General features: G+C 41.4%; 2 protein-coding genes across 5 annotated transcripts in view; one reads left to right on the forward strand and one right to left on the reverse strand.

The window, feature by feature from the left end:
- Positions 1 to 1,832: 1,832 nt before the first annotated feature.
- LGALS8 (galectin 8) lies at positions 1,833 to 22,419 on the forward strand. 2 transcript variants are annotated; one of them, XR_003993417.1, is made up of 10 exons: positions 1,833 to 1,925; positions 3,975 to 4,116; positions 6,977 to 7,065; positions 8,310 to 8,520; positions 9,161 to 9,277; positions 10,890 to 10,916; positions 12,221 to 12,309; positions 14,185 to 14,350; positions 14,806 to 17,763; positions 22,010 to 22,419. XR_003993417.1 is itself a non-coding variant. In XM_030499051.1 (9 exons), the coding sequence occupies exons 2-9, from the start codon at positions 4,075 to 4,077 to the stop codon at positions 14,953 to 14,955; spliced, it is 891 nt and encodes a 296-aa protein (XP_030354911.1). In that variant the 5' UTR covers positions 1,842 to 1,925; positions 3,959 to 4,074; the 3' UTR covers positions 14,956 to 16,068. The 2 variants fall into 2 exon arrangements, 1 of the variants encoding a protein (XP_030354911.1); XM_030499051.1 differs by lacking the exon at positions 22,010 to 22,419 and having other exon boundaries at positions 1,842 to 1,925; positions 3,959 to 4,116; positions 14,806 to 16,068.
- Positions 17,062 to 22,444, reverse strand: part of HEATR1 (HEAT repeat containing 1) — a 35,527-nt gene continuing 30,144 nt past the window's right edge. For 2 of the 3 annotated variants that reach the window (XM_030499048.1, XM_030499049.1), the window contains 9 exons: positions 22,060 to 22,210; positions 21,395 to 21,553; positions 20,579 to 20,716; positions 20,218 to 20,322; positions 19,956 to 20,124; positions 19,081 to 19,235; positions 18,536 to 18,694; positions 17,715 to 17,823; positions 17,062 to 17,299 (listed from right to left, as the gene is read on the reverse strand). In XM_030499048.1, coding sequence (XP_030354908.1) covers positions 17,211 to 17,299; positions 17,715 to 17,823; positions 18,536 to 18,694; positions 19,081 to 19,235; positions 19,956 to 20,124; positions 20,218 to 20,322; positions 20,579 to 20,716; positions 21,395 to 21,553; positions 22,060 to 22,210 — 1,234 coding nt within the window. In that variant the 3' untranslated portion in view covers positions 17,062 to 17,210. The remainder of the gene's footprint in view (positions 17,300 to 17,714; positions 17,824 to 18,535; positions 18,695 to 19,080; positions 19,236 to 19,955; positions 20,125 to 20,217; positions 20,323 to 20,578; positions 20,717 to 21,394; positions 21,554 to 22,059; positions 22,211 to 22,444) is intronic. The other variant, XM_030499050.1, reaches the window with a different exon arrangement.

Here is a 22,444-nt window from a genome sequence, read left to right on the forward strand (position 1 = left end):
AGGCTGCTCAAGCAGTAACCCAACTGACTCATTGTCAGGGGTTCAGTAGGGTTGGGGGCTGAAATAAGGATTTTCCTACAAATTTCATAAACTGCCTTCAAAGAGGTGATCAGCACGTTAATCAAACAGCTGTTCTGCTTCAGTAGAGAACCGGTGCATACTTTAAATCACTGTATTTCTTTGGATCATTTTTTCTCCAAAACTAGAGGAGCTCTGAGCCAGTAGTGGTAAAGTAGTAAAACTTTATTTTCTGTGGTTCTTTGGGAAACACTTCCACGTAGTGCTTCTCTTTTCAGTATCACTACTTCTTTATTCCAGCCTGTCAGCATCTTTTCTGTCCTTTCAAACCTTCTTTAAGGTTGCTTTCTGAGAAGTGAAGGCATTTCATGTCCTTCTGTCAGTCTGGTTTTATCAAAACTTCCTACTCTTTAAACTAGAATGCCTGGAACAATAGCTTCAAAGGAAAATATAAGTGGTAGTTCAGGCTCTAGGACTTTTTCTTTATTCTCATTTAGAAGAGTGCTGTGGAATTTTGTTGAACAATTGAAAAGTATGCTTTTTGCTACCACCTGACTACAGACAATAGTTCTTGGTTCTCTCTCAAAACCGTGCATGACTCTAAGGTATTTTTCCCCAAGCAATCTGCTTTGCTGCTCTTTAATCCAAATGGCTGCAGTTCATAAATGTTGCCATACCTTTCTGTGAAGGAATCTTTTATATCTCATAGATCTAAGCTACTGTATCCCTTAAAGCAGAACTCGTACAGCTAGTAGCAGAACTCTAGCAAGTAGGTATGATTTGCTATGTTGTTGGGGGTTTTTTTGTGCTGGTTAATTGTAGAATAGAAGACTTGATATTATCTAGCTAAGCTATTGAAATGGTCTTTGTGACAAAAGTGGCTGAATACTATTCTAATTTTGCTGTAGCCATGTGCTCTGCTTCCTGCAAGGCAAAGAAATATTGCATACCTGTGATTGAATAGGGTATGGTGATTTAATTTTGTGGGCATTTTCTATTGCAACCTTTATTTTTGTAGTCATTTTTCCCACATGCAGTTTATAAACAGGGGGAGCTTTAAGTAATGCTTCTCCAAGCAGCTTGTTGCTACACATTATGAGCTGCAAAGCCACTAGAGACTTCATTGCCCTATGTGCTTACTAGACAGAAAGAGTCCAAACCACACCTAGGTCCATGAGGGAACAGGAGGATGAAAGTACAGCTTTGGAGCGAGGGGTCAAAGATTGCCAGGTTTCAGAAACTTCACAGCACTGGAGCAACAAAGGATCCAGTCGGCTTTGAAAAACGCATTTGGGTCTGGTCCCAGGCGATGGGGTCTTCCTGGGTGATCTATCTTGCTAGGAAGAGATGGGATAGGCTGTAACAAGGAACCTACAGGAGAAACAAGAAGCAGAGAGGAAGTGAAAGGTTTGCAGGGGAAGCTTGTGGCAGCGTTAAGGAGCTGAATGAACTTCGTGACCAAGTTGTTACTTTAGCCCTTGCCAAGCCAAGCCCACGGGGCGGTTGCCGGAGCCGCGGGTGAGGGTCCTGTGGCACGGCTTGGCCTGGGCCCAACCGCGCTCTACAGGCAGGGCCTGGGCCGCCCCCAGGCGCGGGCCGGCAGTCGGTGCAGCCCCCGTGGCACGTCAAACCTACTCGCAGCACCGGGCGCTCCCCCGGGGCAGCCGGGCGCCCGCCTCTTTCCCCGCCCGCGGGAAGCCGCCGGGCCCAGGCGCAGCCGCGGCCACTGGACACTGTCGGTGTCGTGGAGCCCAGAGCGGCGCGAGCAGCACGCCGTGCCCTGCGCGGTGACGTCGGAGGCGGCCGGAAGCGTTTGGGAGGGGCCAGCGCGGGCGCTGGGTGCCGGGTGCGATGGTGCCGGCGGGCAGGCGCGGGCCGGGGGTCTGCGGGCGCTGCTAGGCACGGAGGTACGTTGTACGCCTAGAGAGGGAGCGTCCCGCCGGGGAGAACCGGAGCGTAAAAGTAGCAACAACACCTCCCACCCTGCTGCCCTCCCCGGCAGCGCCTGCCCGGCCCAGGGAGCCGCTGCTCCCCGGCGGCGCTGAGGCGGGCCCGGCGGAGGGAGGAGGATCTGCGGGGCTGGGGCTCCCTCGGGGCGCGGTAGGGCTGAGGTTTCCGAGGTGTCTCGGTGGAATTAGTCCTGTGTCCTTACAGCATGTTGTCGTGTCGGGTTTATTGCCGGATGGGGAGGGCGCGGGGCTGATGTTTGGTGCTTTAATCGCTTGCAAATACCCAGAAAAGTGTCTCGCTTATTCTCTCTGCAGAAGTCTTGCATGCATGGTGTAAAACCTTACTTATAAAGCCTCGTGTTACCCTCATGAAAGCTATTTTCTGCATGTCACAGTGGAGACAGTGTAATACCTGGTTGTTGGTCTTTCTGTTTTCTTGTTTTGTTTTTTTTAATTTAAGAGGTTTTTAGCTGCTTTGCAATGTGTGAAATAACAGGCAATCATATGTGCCTTTGTCAGTTCCAAAAGTAGAGTCAGGAAACCTTAACTTATAGTGTTGCATACTTAAGATTTGGTGTTACATGTTACAGAACCTCAACCCATTGCTTTGCCATAGTGCCACCTGGTCTGCCAAGACCAGCAGTCCAGGATCCTCCTTCAGCAGGATCCAGGTTTCTCTGGCACACCCAGGGGAGGTCAGTGAGCAGGCTGTTAGATACAGGGTTGTAGGTCTGGGTTTCATTTTCTTTGTGTCTGCTATTGGACTTTCTGATGCTAAAGGTAGAATTATAGTTTGCTTTGATCTTGATTTCCTCCTTTTTAAAATGAAAACAATTAAGTGTGCCTGCCTTTACATGTTCCTGTTGTGAATTGACAGTGTTCTCTCATGAGAAGATAAAAGGTGCAAAACAGGGTACCTTATGTTCTCTGAATTGTATTCTAGACATTGGGTTTAAGTATGAGAATTAATACCCTTCTGGCCCAAATCTCCTGCAAGATAAGCTAAATGTTGCATTGGGCCGCTCGATTGTTGAATCATTGCAGAAGATTAACCCCGGGGCCCTGTGGAACAGGTCATAGACCTGGGGGATTTGATTTGGTGGTGAGGTTTTTTATTCCTCCTCTTTTTTTTTCTTTGTTCCCTTCTGATGTTGCTAACAGTTGTCACCCAGTAATGATGCTGGAACTCTCACCTTTGACTTCTCCTGTCTGCCTGTCACCACCACACCGTTTGCGTGTTACCTTGAATTGGTGGCATTCTCCAGGATGTGCAAGAAATTGAAACTTAATAGTTTCAATTGGGCCCTGACTTTTGGTCACTTCATTAGCAGATTTGCTAAAGGAATTGCAGTGTAGCTGGATACGCTCACAGACTGTTGTTTCATTTCTTATTAATGCTGTGCGTTTAGTTAAAGTAGTTATTTGTGGAGTTCAGGGATTGTATGTCTTGGAGGAAGAAACATAAAGCACCCTTTGCTTCCGTCATATGTCTTTGCCTAGGATTTCTTAACTTTATGTAAGAGAAAACTGGAAAAATCAAGTTCAGCCCCTAGGGCTTGTCTGCCTTGGGAAATCTGGGGGTAGCACAGAAAGTGTTAAAGGAAGCAGAAATGGTTGGTTGGTTGTCTGGGGAAAACTGCTTTGGTACTGTGTTTCTTTTCACTGTCTGCAGGCAGGAGTCAGCTGCAAATGGAGAGCTGAGAGGCACTGAGGTATCAGTGTTCCCCTGTACAATGATGATCTTTATGTGGGATTCTGTCTCAGTATACATAACCTCTGGAAGATGCTAATGACATTGTGTACCTGCATGTACTGTCCCTTGTTAGAGCGGTGCCTTATTTCTTTAAGCAAGCCTTTAATTTTTGTATTTCGAAACTCCAGCAAACTTACTGGAAAGGAAAGATGTTTGCATTGTTTCTTGTGCTGTTTAAAGTTGTACTTTGGAGGGTTTTACTCCATGTAGTGTCCCTTTGTTTCTTTCTAATTAAAAGGTTTGTTTTCTCAAAGGGATCCGTCCTTCGGTGCTGCCCGACCAGTGAGTCCTTTAAACACACTCCAGCAGTGGTCACACAGAACTTACTTACAAACTCAAACTGGAGGAGGGAAGATGATGGCCTTGAATGGACAGAAGAAGACAATCAGTAACCCGGTAACTCCCCTGTCATGTCAACAGATTTTCCCTTGAGAAATGGGACTTTGCTCTTTTATGTCAATAGTTATTACTTATACTGTTTTGGACAGTGAGGGGTGTTACCGAGAACTACTTGCATTGCTTGCTATTTGAGGGAGAATGTCACAGGTGGCACTAGGAGCTGAGGTTTAGAAGTTGTGCTGTAAGTAAATGGACACTTAATGCACAGGACTTCTAAAACAGCAGGGAAGTTCTGTCGGCTTTGGAGGGTAATCCTTTTTCATACACAGCTTATGTGGATGTCTGGCACGTTTGCAGGACATGCTGGATTGAAAGTGAAAGTATGGTAAGCAGTGTTTTCAGTCCTAATGCTCTGTAAACATGGGTGTTGCCTTGCAGCCCTTGTGAAATGTTTGATTTTGTTGTGCTTGTAACTTGAGTCTGAACAATTAAACTTGGAATCTTTTTCGATAGTTGATACCTTACCTTAGAATAAATCCTGTTTTTTTAGGGAAGACTTGAGCTAACACAATTCAACAGTTGCAGAGAGCAGGTTGGACAGAATGTTGTTTGTCTAGCTTAGAGAGTGTGGAGACTTTCTCTGAAAAGCGCTAGTATTCGTATGATCTGGAACAGTGGCCTGACACTGGCATGTGGCTAAAAGGGTGGGCTGGAGCTGTGTTTTTTGTTGTATCTTTAAAAGGGTAGTTCCTTTGAGCCTGCAGGAAATAAATAGTATTTTTAACATTCTGTGCTAGAACTCTTATTAAAGTCTGTAGGGTATCTATGTGGAGTACAGAGTAGTGCAGATTAGCACAGGACTTTCTTACCTATTACAGCTTTGCACTGACACACACCTGTGCCCCCAGTGAATCTAACTGTTCCCACTATATATTCACTGCTTGCAAAGTGGATAGAGCTAGGGGTGATGAGGGAACAGCTTCAGCCTTCTTCATAAGAACCCAGCTGGGAGAGGAGTGAAAGCTCTGTGGAGATTAACTAGAAGGTAGGAGGAGTGAATTGCAAAAGGAAAGTTGGTAGATGGAGATTTTGGTGGGAAGGAGGTGTGAAGAGGAGGATTAGGAGTTTATGGCAAATAATCTGTGTAAGGGAGAGAGTAAGAGTTCAGCAAAATTGGGTGGCTGCAAGGGGACTGATGAGTATGGTGGGCAACAAGACCAGGCTGGAAAATAAAAAGGGATAAATCTGTGCTTAGGGATCAAAAGCCTAAGGTGGCAATAAGTGTGAGTATTTGGGATTGGAATATGGAGGCAGAATTGGGAAAAATTGTGCTGATGACCTCAGGACAGCCTCCCGGCAAGGCCAGGAGCAGCATGTTCTGTCTGACCTTGCTTTGATCAAGGCATTGGGCTAGAGACATCAGAGGTGTCTTCCAACCTCAGCCCTTCTGTGATGGTGTCCCCTGTGTGATGCCACAAGATGAACTTAGAAGGGATGGAGGAGGGCAGGGTATGAAGATTTCACTGTTTCAGTGATTGTTCCATGAAAAGCAAAACTTACAAGCTTTATTACAGGTTTGAGTCTGAAATGTATTTCTTTGCTACTGTACTGTTCTGAATCATTCAGAAAATCCTGCTTTCCTCTTCATGCCCTTTACTCCTGTTTCACATGATGGTACATATATTTAAAAAATAAAAATCTCACCTTGTCCTTTTATGGTCCAATATTGCATTCAACAGCCATATTTCCAGTCTTTTCGGTTTTTTGTGTTTAAATTACTGGAACTCTTGTTGACAGTTGATGTTTCATTTCAAAGATGTCCTAGAATCTTACACACTGTTCCATAGATACGGGATTTTTTGGGGAGAAAAGCAAAACAAAAACCCCAAAACCCAACCCAGCCTTGGCAGAAATTTTTGTCTGTTAAGCAGAGCAAATGCAGCATTTGCTACCATTTACTTCCTCCATCAACCTGGGGCACAAGTGGTGACATGCACACTTACAGCTTTACTTTCAGATCAGTCACCTGTGAACTTCCACAGTTTTCTGTGAAGTTGCTCCCCTTCTCTCCCTGAAATGCTAGATGCACCAGCTGGTGGTCAGGGTAGGGGCTTCTGTCAGCATGTCTGAGCCTTTGCCAGAGCCGTGCTGGGCGTTCAGGGCTTTTGTTTTAACTGACATGTCCCCTTATGTGTCTTAACAACTCCTACTGTGTTGCCATTTCAGTTTAGCATAACATGTGTGCGTTACCTTCTCCAGCTATTGATCTGGAGGAAAAAATGGGGCGGCTTTGAACCAGACTGTATGCTGTAGATACCACAAAGACTGAGACCCCTGAACAGGGCTAATTCTGTGCACCTTGCAATTTTTAGCTCATTAGGATGAGGTATTTTGTTGTATTTGTCGTGTAGTTTTTACTAAGAAGACACTCTGTGACATAGCTTCTTTTCACGTCACTGTTTTCCAAAATGGAACAAGAACAAGCAAAAAGGCAGCTGCCATAGCCTGGGGTCATAAGGGTTGTGGAAGGTGCTTCCTTCTACCAGCAAAGGGCTGATAATAGACAGCCCTTGGCAATGACCTGTTTTAAAGTGAATCCTTTTTATACTCTATTAATGAGGCAATAAAATATTACCACCCTTCATTTGAGAGCTAGCAATGGGGGCTGGAAATGTTGGTTTTAACTTTATCTGAGAAGCTTGGTTTACGTAGGTGAAAATCTGGGTTTTTCCATCCTGTTGTGGTGGGTGTTTAGTGCTTTTCTACTGTTTATTTTAAATAAAATGCTAGTTGTGTTTCTTTTAATGTGCTAGGGCACCACATAACTATTATATTATTATTTTTAAAACTATTGTGTTTTCTTTTGCTTCCATTACAAAATGTTATTTAAATTTACTTTTTTCCCCTCTTCTTCTAGATCATTCCATATGTTGGGACAATATTTGGTGGCCTTGCTCCTGGACAGCTGATTAAGATCCATGGGACTGTTCCTGATGATGCAGACAGGTAGTGGCTACCGTACCACTGTTTGCAGTGTCACCATGTGAACAGGAATGTAATGGATAAAATGTTTCCAGGGGTCCTACTTATTATGGCACAAAAAAGGATTGACCTAAATACTTGTGATAGCATCAGAGTGAATACAGGTTTAAGTGATTAATTAATGGAGGAACTGATTTTTTGCTTTCTGTTGATTCTTTCTTTTTGATTTTTGCTTGGGCAGTTTTTTTCCCTGTCGTATGTCTCCCTGTCTAATGGGGTTATCTGAAACTAATAAAATTGATGTTTCATGAGGGAATGTGTTCACGAAGGAATTAACTTAAACTGGGATAAGTAGATATGAACTGTTGTCTCTAAAGCAGAGTTGGCCGGTGTGCAAAAGCCGATCAACACTCTCAGTTGAGGTATTTGCCTTTATTGCAGTTCTGCACAGGAGAGGATGACAGGCAGCTAACACAGCTGACATATTTTCTAGGGAACAGGTAAAGCCTTTTATACAAAATGCTAACAAGGGAGGAACCATATCAACATAAGTGACTGGTTACCTGTGCTTTACATAATGAAATCTCAATCACGCATCTCTTGATTTTTAGCCAGCTCATTATAACAAGGTGGTCTTATATTTACATATAAAATCTCCTCTTAGAGGTCTGTCTTGTAGTGTTATAATTACCTAAGGTAACTAGAGATTATATCTTTATCCTATCAGCTACCACTAAGTTCTTGCCTGGCCTTATATCCTGTTATGGTTCTCATTTGAACAATAGTTGGCCATAAAATAGGTATTCACAGCATTCCATTTTGAGGATCTATCCGCTCTTGTGCTCCTGTTATCATGGGCTCGAGACAGGTTGTTTATTTTGTACACTTTTAACTCCTTTTGACATCAAACTAGTGCATGTGCCCAGTATGGGGGTTCTGTTCCCTGGTTTGCCCAAGGTTTGTTTGGTTATTCTACTGAAGATGGTGGGAGAGAAGGTGGTGAACACAGTAAATGAGGAGCTTACATGATATGAATGATGACCATTGCATAAATACTTAAATACTTCAATTCATTGCAAAAAATCATAGGAGAACTTTTCATAAATGTGTAGAGGTTGGACAAACATGGGGTTTTTTTTCCCTTATCCAACAACACTCATTGTGTCTGCCAGTTTTGAGGCTCCACAGTAAAACACAAGTGTATCAAACTTTTAGGTGATTTCTTGACAGACTGAGCTAAATATGGCTTGTCTTATTTTTATGATTAGGTTCCAGGTGGATTTACAGTGTGGCAGCAGCATAACGCCTCGAGCTGATGTGGCGTTTCATTTCAACCCCCGCTTCAAAAGGTCTGGCTGCATTGTTTGCAACACACTGGTAGGGGAAAGATGGGGCTGGGAGGAGATCACTTACGAGATGCCCTTTCAAAAAGGGAAATCATTTGAGATGATCATCATGATTTTAAAGAATAAATTCCAGGTGAGTCTGGGTTGGTTCTTTATCACTAGACAGTTGTTCAAGCCAATAAAAAAGAAGTATTTTGTATAATTACAATAAATAGTAGGAAGCCTTGGTTTTTCTGTTACCTAGGTATAGTCTAACTACAGAAAAGTTTGTAGGTTTTTCTTTAAAGAGCTGCTAAGTAAATCAGACCTTCGATTTGTATTGCTTCCCTCTAAGTTGGATGAGTAGCCAAGTAGCTTCCTGCCATGGGTAGTGGCTACTCCTCCCTTCCCTTATATGCCGATCTTAGGATAAACCTTTTTTGTGACTAGTGTAGGACAGCCCTCTTGGAGCGAATATGTGAGGTGTATTTGTCGTGCTGTGTTAGACTGCAGTAATAGATTCTGTTACATTGGTAATACCACATTGATAAATGATCAGGTGATAGAAACAAAAGGTGTGAAATGCAAATTTTAGTGTAGGCAAATAAATCTTGTAGTGATGGAAAGAGAGACTGAATCATAGATTAGCTGAACTTAGTTGCTGTGAAATTTCTAGGACGCTCCCTGCTTCTGTACGAAACCAGTGTAAAACAGATACATGCATATAATCTGATACATGGCTGGTGTAATATACGTGTAATATAATTTTCCTGTTTTGTTTCCGGTCTCTCTAGGTGGCTGTAAACAAGAAGCACTTGCTCCTCTATAACCACAGAATTAGCCTTGAAAGAATTGATACTCTTGGAATATATGGCAAAGTGCAAATCAAAACTATAGATTTTGTTCTTGACGTAAGTTATATTGACAGCTGACTTGTTCAGTTCCTTTTCTCTGTCTTGCTAAACTACAGAGTAGGATTTTATGGTGAAAAGGAAGTAAAGAAAAGCAGCTACGCAGTCTAATGCCAGTCATTTTTTTCTCCCTTCCCCCTACATTTCAACATGTGAGTCTCATGTGAGGATCTCTGTGCCTCTGTTTTAGCCTTGAAGCCAAGGGCAAGAGTGACAAAGTTCACAGCTTACAAAGTTAGTATGACAGATGGTGTAAGAATTGATTGAATACTGGATCTAGGAATGCGTTAGACTTTTCAAATATTGGAGGAGCTCCAGAATGAATTCGCACTATTCAGTGCTTCTAAGTGACAAGTTTGGCCACGGCTGTAACTTCTTGCTTGGCTTACACATGCCAAATTCAGCCGCAGCTGGCACTCCTTTACGTATAACCTTGTTTTTCCTGCTAAAATGACTGAGTTGTTGAACAAAGTGGTAAGTAGGAGTGTATGTTTATTTCTGGGAGGTGAGAAGAAGGGTCCTTTTTCAAAGACTTTGTGGCTTGATTTGCACTTGAACCAAACTTTCTCAGCTGCCAGCTCTGCTAGAGAAAATAAATCAACAAGGAGGAGTTGAACAGTATTTTCAGAAGGAGGGATACTTCTGCTCTGGAAGGGTGAGACTTCTAGAGCAGAAAAGGAAGATGATAAATTGCAGGGAGATACAGAAGGTGAATGCCTTTTTCCCTTTCTTCCTGTCACTCACTAAGACAGCCTACCTACTCCTGTGTAATATTGTGAGTCTTGTTCTGCTGCATCTTCACTACTCTGTGGTCAAAGCTTGAGTCTCTTACTGCCAAACGTCAGGTCTAACTCAGGTCAACAGACTAATAACTGGGTTGATAGACAGTGGAGGTTTGGGCCTGAATGAAATGGGGTCTAAGCTTTAAAAATATGTCTACTCACTGATCATTTGCAAAGCCTGTGTACAGACTTTAGTGGGCCTCATCACTTGGCCTTGGGGTTGTTGCCAGAATGATGTTACTCCAAAGCTGAGTCCTGGTCTTAAAGGACATAACTCCCAGAAGAGCTTTGGGGGCAAGCAGGTCCTGCAGGTTGATTTCTGTCCCAAACACAAAACAAAACAAAACAGAGTTGCTTTAGTCTGTGGTTGCCGATGCTGTATCCTTTGGGGAAGAAAGGAAAATGGAGAAAGGTGATTGTTTCCTTTTTGTCTTTGCTTCTAATATACTCTTCTGAGGAGGAAGATGGAGGCTTGTATTGAAATAAACAAGCTGGAGGCATAATTTGGCTACAGCAATTGATCTTCAGGACTTTTCCTTGGTTTATAGGGCTTTGGTTAACTTTATCATAGCACTAGTTTTCTGTGTTAACATTTCACCCTTCGAAGCAGCACGGGTCCTCATATGGTTCTAAACCAACTTTGTGTTAAAGTTCTATGTTGTTAGCAATGACATCTAAATATCTCTTTCTGCAGTCTTTACAAAGCTCTCAGCCATCAGCTCTAGGAGTAACAAAGATAAACACAGAAAATGTATGTATGTTTGTAAAAGGTTGAATGAATCTCCCCATTATGTGATAAGCTAGTTAATGTTGTTTGTTTTCTCATGCAGGGGGAAATGCCAGATGGTGCCCAATTCGTAAGTAGACAATTCTCGTGTAGACTTGTGGCAAAGGTGAAGAGTAAAAAAAATTGAAATAAAAACATCTTAGTTATTCATGAAAAAAGCATGCACAAAACAAGGGAATCAAGAATCTTCTGGGACATGATCATCAGTGAGGTTTTGTAGAGAGTAATCCTCTTTGCTGCTGCTAGTAAAAGTGAAGCTATTTGTTAAATCATTTAGAAAACCCAAAAGAGAAACACAGCATCTGCAGCCATAAACAGAAAAATAAAAAGAGGTGCCTGAAGTTTTAAAGAACCAAATCACATTAAAAACTTTTTTCAAAAAAGCACACTTAGCTTTCTCCTCGGGGAATACCTGCAAAACAAAAGTATTCTGCAGTCATCTTGCACCAAATGGCCTTACGTTAATGTGCGTGTCTCGGAACCTGTCTGGCTACATCTTCCTCTTGCTGACACATCCATGCTTACCCTGTATACACTTCAGGTGGCTGGATGCCAGCACTGCACCTTAGGATTGGAATTCACACCCATATAGCAGGGAGCATAGAAAGAGTGAGGGCTCATCTTTTTGCAAAAAGCTGTAGAGGTGGATGGTATCCAGGCTGGAGTAATGGTCACGCTCAGACTGAAAAGGGGTTGGAAGCCAGAAATATGTACAAATAGAACTTATGGAGAAGGTGAAGTTGCAGTGAGCACCATAATTTTATTTGTCTTGCCACTTGACAGTCAGCCTTCTTCAGTCTTCTTATCAAAACCAAATAACATGTAATATTGTCATTTGCAAGTGGTGGACTTCACCCAAAAAAAAAAAAAAAAAAAAAGCAAAGTATTTCTCCATTCACTCCTTTTCCTTGATTAAAATAACTTGTAACACAACAACAAAAAAGGCAAATAAAATACTTGCATTATCTATGTGCTAGTGCCAGGAGGACAGAATACTCAGTGACCCCACTTCTAGTATTTAGGCAACTGTGGGACTGAATCTTACTCTTTAAAGCATAACTGAAGATGTTGGAGAGGAGAAGTCAGGATGTCTGATCTGAATGATTATGTCATACAAACTTAAATTAGTGCAGGGAGTTTCATGCTTACTTTTTTTCCCCTTTTTTTTCCTTCGAACCCCCTCCTTCCACCATTAGTGATGGCAGAAGTACTTGTAAATAATGTTTATTTTGAACCCAAGTTGGTACTCGAAAGAAACCTCCCAACATATTGATATGTTTATCTCAGTGTAATTCGGTGCTGTAGTGAAGTTCGGCTTGTGTATTTAATAAAAGTAAGTCACAGTCAAAATTTTTACTGGTGATGTACTTGCAGACTGTTCCCTATGTTAAGGAACTTGATACAGCACTTCGTCCAGGATGCATAGTTGCCATTAAAGGAGAAGTGAATAAAAACCCTACGAGGTAAGTGTTGCTGAATTTTTCTTCTATTTAACTGAGCTACTCTTGAGAATGAGTACTGAGTACTCAGTATGAATACAAGGCTTTTCCATGTCTCAGTATATCCTTACTCACTTACAACTTTGCATCTGGAATCATCTGAAACTACAGTGCAGTTTCTCAGGAACCTGCAGGATACTGCTTTAGAGAGGACTTTAAGGAGCAGCTTCATTTTGAAAAGTGAAGGTAAAACCTGAGTGTCTTACCTGCTCAATCTGCGTCATTCACAAGATTGTGTGTCTGTTCAGGGTTTCATTTGTGTGAGGCATATGAGCACATATGTCATACAAGACAGCTTTTATTCTAGAGAGATCCAAGAGTAAGAGAACTGCTAGAAGTAGATGGAAAACAAGTAAGGTGAGATGCTGGTGTGCTCAAATGCTGCATGTTGCAGCATTTCTCTGAATATTTCTTGACAGCCTCCTCAGGGACCACATAAGCATGACAGTGCCTGACGACAACTCAGTGATGGAAGCTGGTAGGGGAGTTTGAGCTACAATTTTGATAGCAAATTAGGAACAACGGGTTGCCAAGAAGAGATGATTTACAGGAGGATGGGAGTAAAGGGAGTGCAACACTGTCAAAATGGAGCTGAGGAAGTGTCTGTGCTTCAGCATGCCCTTTGCTTGAAGGGTGGTTTAGGCTCTGTGGAAACATGCCTAAAGATGAAGCCATTAATGCAAACAATGAGAAGCATGCTTTTTACGCTCTGTGTATGTATTGTACTCCTGCTTCCTCAGAGCACATAACTTCCCTGCAGCCGAACAGCACTCAGAATTCATATTTATACTGGAACCCAAGGACTAGAAATCTCAACGTTTGAACGGACTTTAAATTGGACAGGATAATTAATACTTAGATAGTAGCATTTGTTTTCAGACTTCTGGCTTGAAAAGCTTATTAGCTCATCTCAAATGCTGAATGTACTGCTTATAAGTGTGAAGAGGCTTTTGCGTGTTTAGTTAAAGCATTGCAGGTTCTTCTTTGTGTTTGTGCTTTTAAATGTATAGAGTTTGTAAGTTATTGAAATGTCTTTCATTCAGTTCACACAGTTATAGATGTTCCTTTTCCTTGGTGAAAAAGAGAGCTTTACAGCTTACTATTTTGTACTTGGACTAAGCAATTCTAGGCTTCTCTAAGGGCAATAACCTGGCAGCTGGAGGTGATCTGGGGAGAGGAATATTTCTTCTTCAAATGCAGTAGGGTCTTTGCCCCATGTTGAAGTATTCATTTTAATTTGGATCACTCTTCCCTCTGATCACTCTTCTCCAGACCTCCCCTTTAGGCACCCGTGTTGTCGACAGAGCTGAGATAAGAGAGTATTCATTCTGCCTGGGCAGAACTTACTACAAAGTAACACTCTGTATGCATGGTGTCCCACCACTCTTAAACGTACAGAGAATCCTCAAACTTTTCCTTAGAGTCTAACCAGTTTGTTGGCAGAAAGACAATCTTTAGGTAAAACAAGGCTTCCCACTCCACTGCCCAAGGTAAGAAATAAATCGTGGAGCAAGTAGCACCATATGGTTCTGTGAGAATGCTGCTTCCTCGTGTTATAGGGGAGCAGCACTTGGCCCACTTGCCTCAACACCTCCTTACTGAGAAATGAACAGAAAGCTGTGAGTGATGAAGCAGATCTAGCAGGGTCATGTCCTGCATTTACTGCCTCTAGCCAAGTTTTCTGTGTGACGGAGGCATGTTAACTGCCTGCTTGATTCCTCAGGTGAATCGCAGCCCTGGCTTCCAAACTGTTCTGAGTATTGGCTAAGGACTTGGTAAATAGCATGGACAACTGCATCGTGTCTGTAAACCCTTGGTAAACTTAAAAATTTCTTCCAGCTTTACGGTAAACCTGAAATCAAGTGACTCAAAGGACATTGCATTACATCTGAATCCCCGAATGAAAAATAAAGATTTTATAAGGAATTCGTACCTTCATGACAGCTGGGGAGAAGAAGAAAAGGAAATTGCCGATTTCCCTTTCAGTCCTGGGATATACTTTGAGGTAAGGTTAACTGAAGCATAGCATCAAACTGGTAATTTTGTCAAAAGGATTAGCAGTGGTGCTTAAATATCTTGTCACTAATACAGATTTAAATAAAACTGCCATTCCTGCATTTCAATGTCTTGAGAATATGTAGGATTAAAAGGGGACTATAGGGAGCAGAGATTTCACTTGGGTTTAATGACAGCTTTCTTTTTAAATAGTTGCAAGAACTCAGCCTGTGCTGAGAACAAACTGTAATTGAAATGAGTCAGACTTGATTCTAACGGGTCTCTTCAAACTTGAGTTATTCTGTGATTCTATGGATTTGATTGAAGTTCCGCTTATTTTAAAATGTCTCTCTTGCATGAATCATTGCTTGTAACAGAAGCTTGCCCAGGTCTAGGCTAGATCATCAGGTTGTTTTTCCATGTTTTACCTGAGCTTAAAACACTCTTTCTTTTCTGGCTTTTCAGCTGGTAATCTTCTGTGATTCCCACGAGTTCAAAGTTGCTATCAATGGCGTTCACACTCTGGAATACAAGCATCGTTTTAAACAACTTGAAAAGATCAACGTAGTGGAAATCATGGGAGACATTCAGTTGTTAGATGTGAGGAGCTGGTAGTATTTTGCCATCACTACTAAAAGAATTAAGCCTTTTCTAATGACAGTGCCTCCTTGTCAAGTACAGACAGGTGCTGATTTGTGCTGAGCCTGCCTTTATCTATCTAGGCTTCTGTGTCTACCTCTCCGAGTTAGGCGAGTACCAGAACTGCTAACTGCGAGATTAAATCCTCTACAGTATCCTGGCCAGCTAAGTAAGTGTTTGCTCAATCTCCTATATTACTAAACCTAAGAATATGAAAATGCTGCATCATACTTTGTCTAACAATTGCACTCGGTATGTTCAAGTTAAACTACTACTCAGCATTCCTTGATAGCATACATTCAATATAGTGAAGCAGAAACTAGACTGAAGTAGGATCTGAAGATATGGTTATCCACACCACAAGGGACATTCATAATTAATTTAAAATAGAATTCTTAGATATACTCTACTACTTAGTTTATATTAGCAACTATAACCTCTTGACTGAGGTGGATTATGGAAACAATTGACCCATGAGTGCTAGCAAAAGGCAAGGAATTTGATCTTCTGAGCCTGCTGTGAGTAGGACCTCATCTGACACTTCCTGCTTGTAAGTGTTTTAAATCAAACATACAGCAGCATTTCTAGCTCTTAGTTTTCCAAAGTGTTACAAATGAAAATTATTTCACTGGTAGCAATTGTGTGAGTTTTTGAAAGCTTATCTGATTTGAAATGGCTCTGAACCGAGTTGAGATTGCTCAGGGACTGAAATGGGTGTTTGTTGGTTTCATTTAGAAGAAATAAATGTGTGAACCCAGGTAGTCCAGGCAGAGTTTCAGTGGAGATGAGACTCAGATACTCATCAGTGGAACAAAGAATGAATCCTTTTTCAGTCTTGGTATTAAAATACTAACTGAAACAAGCTGTTCCTGTTCGGTCAGTTTTCTGTACAAATGTCAGTCTCAATTTTTATACTTATAAAGTTGCTCCTGGCTGTCAATACATGTATGAGGGATGTTCATATTTATCTTAACAGCTGCTAAAAGAGTGAAGCAATTTCAAGAATAAGATGTACTCTAAAAGACTGTTTAAAATAAATCACCAGATTTAATGTATAAAAAATATAAATAAAAACATTTGTGAACTCTGCTTTTCTCTAAATGTAGCTACGTAGCTATTATCCCTTTCTGGTTTACCTTTTGTCTTGGTTTGCTTATTCTCTTACTCATGTCTCCAAGGTGGCATAGCGATCCTGACTGGAGGACCATTTCCACATCGAGGAGTTAGTGATCCACAGACCAGTTACCCTGAGTAGGTCTCAGCTGTGCTGGTGTGTCCTTCAGGACAGTGTTGTGCTGCACAATCAACTTAGCTGGCTGATGGTAATGGAGGAGCCGGTAGGCAGCTCCCACTTGGGTGTCCTTGCCTTTATCTAAGAGTTGAGCAGGAAGTTATCATGTGAACATCCTTTTTGTTTGACAGCAGACATGATTAATAATTTTTTTCTAAGAAAATCCTTTAAGAGCATGAATGACCACAAAGGGGCAACCTTTCTGCAGAGATCTGCATGGCACACTGTACCCTGAACAGAGGCCCATTCCCAGCACCAGCTGGGACATACGAGTACCTTCTTTATAGTGTTAGTTCTTACCAGTTGCATTTTAAACCATACTTCAGAATCTCAGTGCCTTTCTTATTAGCGATGTAAGGAACCAGCACCTCCTGGTGCAAAACAGGTGGTGAATTTTTTGGTACATTCATTAACATAGCAAGCAATTTATTCTTCAGATAAGTGCTATTGCTTAGCTTGTCTTTAAAGACTAAAAAACCAGCTTTAGCTCCTGTATGAATCCTAATTTATTGTAACTTCCTTTTCAGTATCCTCAATGGCTTTACTTTTTACTTCCCTAAAAAGGACAGAAAAGCAGATTCTCAGTATTGCAGTGCATGGGTGCCATGAGTACCATGCTTACAGCCCCTCCACAGGGACGGCAACTACGTACCGCAAGCACAGCGGAACTCAGAGTGTCTTGCATGTCACTCTGTGCCCTATCAGAATTTGCTTATAGCTTGCTCCAGTCTCCCACTGTTAAGAAAACAGCAGTTAAGGAAAAGTCATACAGAAAGTCCCAAGACCATCCAGAAATTATAAAACCAGATTCTTACAATGTTTTATTAAAAAGTTAAGATCTTTGCTCTGATAGAAATTAGTATGACTAATTTTGCCTGTAGTACTAGCCTGTGCGAAGCTAACATGATTCAGACAAAATCTGAAAACAGAGGAGATCAACTTAGAAGTAGCTTTGGAGTGGTTCTCCTAAAATGACTTCTAGTTGTTGAATTGTCTTCTGACACAGCTGTTCAACTTCTTCACATTCATCTAGAAAAAGAAAGAAAGCAGGAATTAAGTAGAACAGCCATTAGACAGCTACCCTAGGAAGGCCTCATCACTCGTCGAGGCCAGAACTGGCTTCAAACACCAGGTATGAAATTATTATTAAAAAATACTTTGGCACTGACTCAGGACTTGGGCAAACTATTTCTATTGTAACACTGATCTAAAACATGAAACGAGGGAGATGTGCACACTGAAGAAACTACCATAACTGAACTTCAGAATTGTTGGATACAATCTATTGCAGTTTGCATCCTGTGCAGTTTAACCTACCGTATACCAATATATAAGATTTACAGCAACTATAGCAATCATACTGTCTGAACCTCTGAAAAGTGACCCTTATTCTCTTTTTTGTCTTAGGCCAGTTGTCTGCACCAGTACCACTTTAGAACATTACCTTCCATGAGCTCAGCTAAGAATGGAATGGATTCAGGTAGCAGGACCAGGTAGTTCTCTTTCAGTTTTTGTGCAACTTCTACCAAAGCAAGCAGAGCAGCAAATCGGACCTAAATCAAAACAGTAATCTTTGTAAGGAAACAAACATTACAGTATAGTTCTCTGTTTTCTCCCGTCTGCCTCCACTTTTTCTCGATTTAAGTTTGTAAACTAGCTTCTGCTACAGAAGGGAACTAGTTTTAAGCCAATTTAAATCTCAACATTTGGGTAAAGATAATGTGAAAGGAAAAAAATAGGTTGCAAGAAGCAGGTATGTTGCTCTAAGTTGTTTGATAAAATGGTCTTGAACTTCCTGTTACAATGCAACTCTGTTTCGTTGTATCAGAAGGACTTAGCTCAGTACAATGAAAACCCAAGTACTCCCCCTCAAGAGCTACAGCTTGTCAAATAGGAGAGCCTTGACAACCCTATAATAAACAAGTCTGAAGGTTGATTGATAACTGTCTTCCAGTTCCCCCTCTTTCTTCCTACACAAATAGCTTTTATTCCAACAGCTACCCAATCTTTAAAGAACCCAAACCACACAGTACAGCAGACATCCACATGTGGAATATTGACTGCTTACAGTAAGAGCAGAAGGCCGTCTTGTTCACATCTCTCTATGGCCTGGGAGTAGCACAGTACTCCCAATACAGTATCAGTATTCTAACTTAGGCTAGTATTTTAATAGTGACTTGGCTAATCCAATTCTGGTTTTGGAGGCACTGTTCCCATTTTCTAATGCAACAAAGAAAACCAGTTTGAATTCTGACAGCTCCTAACCTTAGGAGAGGTGTGCCTTGTTTTCAGCAGGATCTGGTAGTTCAGTGGTTTCCAAAGAGAATCATCTGCCATTGCTACTGCAAACTGAGCTATGCACGGTATCAGGTGTGCTGTCACTCTGTCCTGGAACTTCTCATCTCCTCCAAGTGTATTTTCTAACTGTAGAATAAAAAAACTTGTCAAACACATCCAAACAAATCCAGCCAAAAGCACTTCTAGCTTTGGCTTTCAGATACTCAAGAGTTACATCAAAGAGCATTAGTGGGAGTGCAGCTGGTCTGCAAGAACTCAACAACATGGATGAACCTTACAGAATGAAGATGTTCAGAAAGAGGATAAAACAGTAATTCAGAGCCTTAGGCAAAGCAGTTAATACTGCTTTGCCTTTAGGCCACAGGTTGTCTGTGGCCCAAAGGCATTAAATTAATTCCTCCCTTTTTGTTAAGGGAGAGGATTGAGGTGAGGTTAAACAGTTAAAAATAAGAAAACTTTCAGATGGGAAAAAAAAGTCGATTTTGAATTGTTTTTCCTGTGTCTGTCAATACCTGATCAACCAGAGGCATCATCAAGGTTTCTGCTCTTTCCTTACTCAGGAACTTCTGGGTGTCAAACAGGAAGAGCTTGTGCAGACAGTTCATGGTGAACTGCAACAGCAGACAGCTCTTCTCTGTGCTATTCTCGGAGTCAAAGAAAGCTTCATCTATATGTCAATCAAGGAGAAGGGGGGGAAAAAAAATCATTAAAAAAACCCCAAAACTTTCCCACAAGATAGGCAGAAACATTTCTCATTTGTGAATGTAGCTAAAGGATGACTACATAGCAATTATGTACTCATCACTCAGAACAATAAAGATACAATATATTATCTGGCTTTTAGCTAATGCCCTACAGGTCTGCCACTGCTGTTCATAGTCAGCTGGGGATAAAAGAGAATAGACACGGGCTATGGGAAGACACAGGCCATACCAGTGGATGTGGAGAATTTCTTCACTACAAATAGGATGAGCAAATAGTTTCCCATACAAAAACCTCATACCTATTTTTGCCAGGAAAGCAGGAGTCTGAATACACCAGGCAGCATGTCGGAGAAATCAATGAAGGAAAAAAAGAAAAAAGGCCAAACAGAAACAAGTTTTTTCCCCACACAATTTCATTCTCATGGAACACACTGGGACTGACACTGAAAATTTTCATGGGGTCTCAAGTTTGTACTGGCAGCCCAGAACCATGGATGAAATATGTCCTTTTGTTCCACTAGAATAAGATGCCTTATTTATGAGAGAAAGAAGAAAGAGAAATGAGGTATGTGCTGTGAAGTAAATCCTGGAAGACTAAACTTCAGGAATAATAATAATTAACCTCTTTCAGCAATTAATTTAGCCTGCCAACACCTCTCTGTAGTTAGTAACTGAAAACTTACCAGTTTTAGAAACGTTGACCTGGTTCAGTGTCTCAGCAAATGGCTTCAATAAATGACCAGCAAACAGGGTGAAGAGGCCCTTGAGCTTGTCTGCGATGCAGTCTGCTATTCGGTGGAATGTCAGCAGTCTGTCTTTTAGGGCAGACTCTGTTTTGGACCAATCAAAGAGCTGAAAGTGGAAGGCAGATTAGCTCTTTCCTGTGTCTGTCCACTGGAAAACACAAATGTGCTGATGCAGATGTATTATATTTGAACTTCTTACCTTAAAGAAGAGGGGTCTGAAAGAAGCCTCGGAAAGTTTCATAACCATACTTATTAGACAATCAATAATGTGAGTCTCTGTCTTACCAACTTCCTCTAAATCATCCTGGGAAAAATTAGAAAAAAGAATTCCAAATTTGAAATGTAAGAATTTGAGATTTCAAAGCATATTTTCGTTTGTTTCAGGCTAAATACCTAACCGCGATGTTTTCTACCCCAAGAACAATTCCAGAACATGGAGTATTTGACACCCAGAATTTCCAAGCACATATGCCATGGAAACTACTAATATTTTTTTAAGAACAGCTGATAGAATTAGTGTGTAGAGGTTGAGCTGCTGCTGTTCATCCCACTAAACAAGCCACCTGGGCGTGATCTGTTCGGAAGTCCAGGGCTTTCATGAAAAATGCTGTCAGCTCAGACTGATGGGAGATCAGGTGCTCCTTCTCCATACTAACAATGTGCTCCTTCAAAATGTTCATAAGGGGAACCAGGCAGTTCTGCCAAAACAAAAGCAAAGCAATGCAAAGACAACTGTGATACTGACAGTAACTGAGCAACGTAACAAGGAAATTGGATTTCACTTCTTCACACATTTACTCATTAAAATACTGTCGATAAAATAAAACTTTTTCCTATACTTTTTGGGGCTTTAAGTTAGGATTCCTGAAAAGAGTTTGGTCTCTCTTGGTTGAAAATTATGACTCAACTTGTGTTCCCAGCAAATAAATCAAGGCCTTTATGAATGGACAGTCTCTCAAGCATTCATAATCTAACATGCTAAGGATATTAAACTGGTGCATTTCTCCCAGGTCTAACTTTCCTGAATCACCACTGCAGTACAAAAGACAACAGAGATAATATAAAGACTGTGCTAGGTTTGGCTGGCATGGAGTTAATTTTCTTCATAGCAGCTCACAAGGTGCTGTGTTTTAGGTTTGTGACCAGAACGACACTGGTAACACACTGACCAGTGCTCACAAAGTGTTAAGACTTCCTTTGTTTCTCACTCTGCTGCCCCAGTGAGTAGGCTGATGGCAGGTACGAGGCTGGGACAGGACACAGCCAGGACAGTTGAATCAAATTTTGCACTGCTTGGTTTGCTGGGTTTTGTTTTTTTTTTTCCCTTTCATTCTTTTTAACCACAATGCAAAAGAATGAAAAAAATAAATCCTTACCTTTCGGGTATTTGCCACTTCACTGTAACACTTCATAACCGCAGGCAGGAGTATTCGGGGAGCAAGCCTTGTAGCTAGGATAGTTTTCAATGATGATACACGTAAGCTTATCTGGGAAGAAGGACCAAACTCGAGCACAATCTTTTCCAAGCGGACAACCTGTCAGGAAATCCAGAAAAAGTCAGGCATACTTAGAACAATTCAAGAACTTGTTTTACAATAATCTGTTGCAAATGGCAGACAGGAATTTTGCTGTTTGCGGCACTTGGAGCACCTGATGTTAAGATGTTGGTGTACAGAGCTTTGCTGTCTTTTTCAGACTGAAAAAACGCACGTCAGCAGCAGGGGGTCAGAACTACCCTAACCCTGGAATTACCCTAACACATTTGATAATATCGTGGATATTATAGAGTGATCCTCCAGGATTCATCTTCCTTTCCAAACAGGCAAACTACAATCTATCAGAGGGAGGAGTAGGAGATGCTCTTATATTGTTTGTCTTAGTAATCTGCATAAGAAGGCGATTAGAAGAGTAATATGTTATGACGTTTCACGTAGTTGGCGCATCTATTTCAGTTTCAGAAAGAAACAAGTAATGTCTGTATCTTCTTCTAGGAACTGGGCAGATCCTGTCCCCCTTTACGTATCTGTAGGAATTAGCTCACCTGCAGCAAGCAATCCAGAAGATAAGGGCTAAGGAAGTGTGGTAACGTTTCTGCAACCTTCAGCAGAGCAGTGACAGCACTCAGCAAGTAAATCTCATTGGAAACCAGCTCCTTCTTATTTTTTAAAGTCTTCAACAATGCTGGCATCAGCCTGTGAATAACCAAGCATAGATAGAGGAAGGTGAAACCACTGACCAGTTGGAGGCACATTTCCAATCCCATAAATCCATCTGTTAAGCCTGCAGGGACAAACTCTACATGATTTTTTACATGTGTATTTGAGAAAACTCAGTATTCTTGGCTTTTCTGCTGTATTTCATTTTTTCGAAGTTAATAAAGGTTATTAGATTTCAAATTGCAGAATGGTTCTGGTCAGAAGCTATCT

Source organism: Strigops habroptila, chromosome 10, assembly GCF_004027225.2.
Source record: "Strigops habroptila isolate Jane chromosome 10, bStrHab1.2.pri, whole genome shotgun sequence".
NCBI lineage: Eukaryota > Metazoa > Chordata > Aves > Psittaciformes > Psittacidae > Strigops > Strigops habroptila.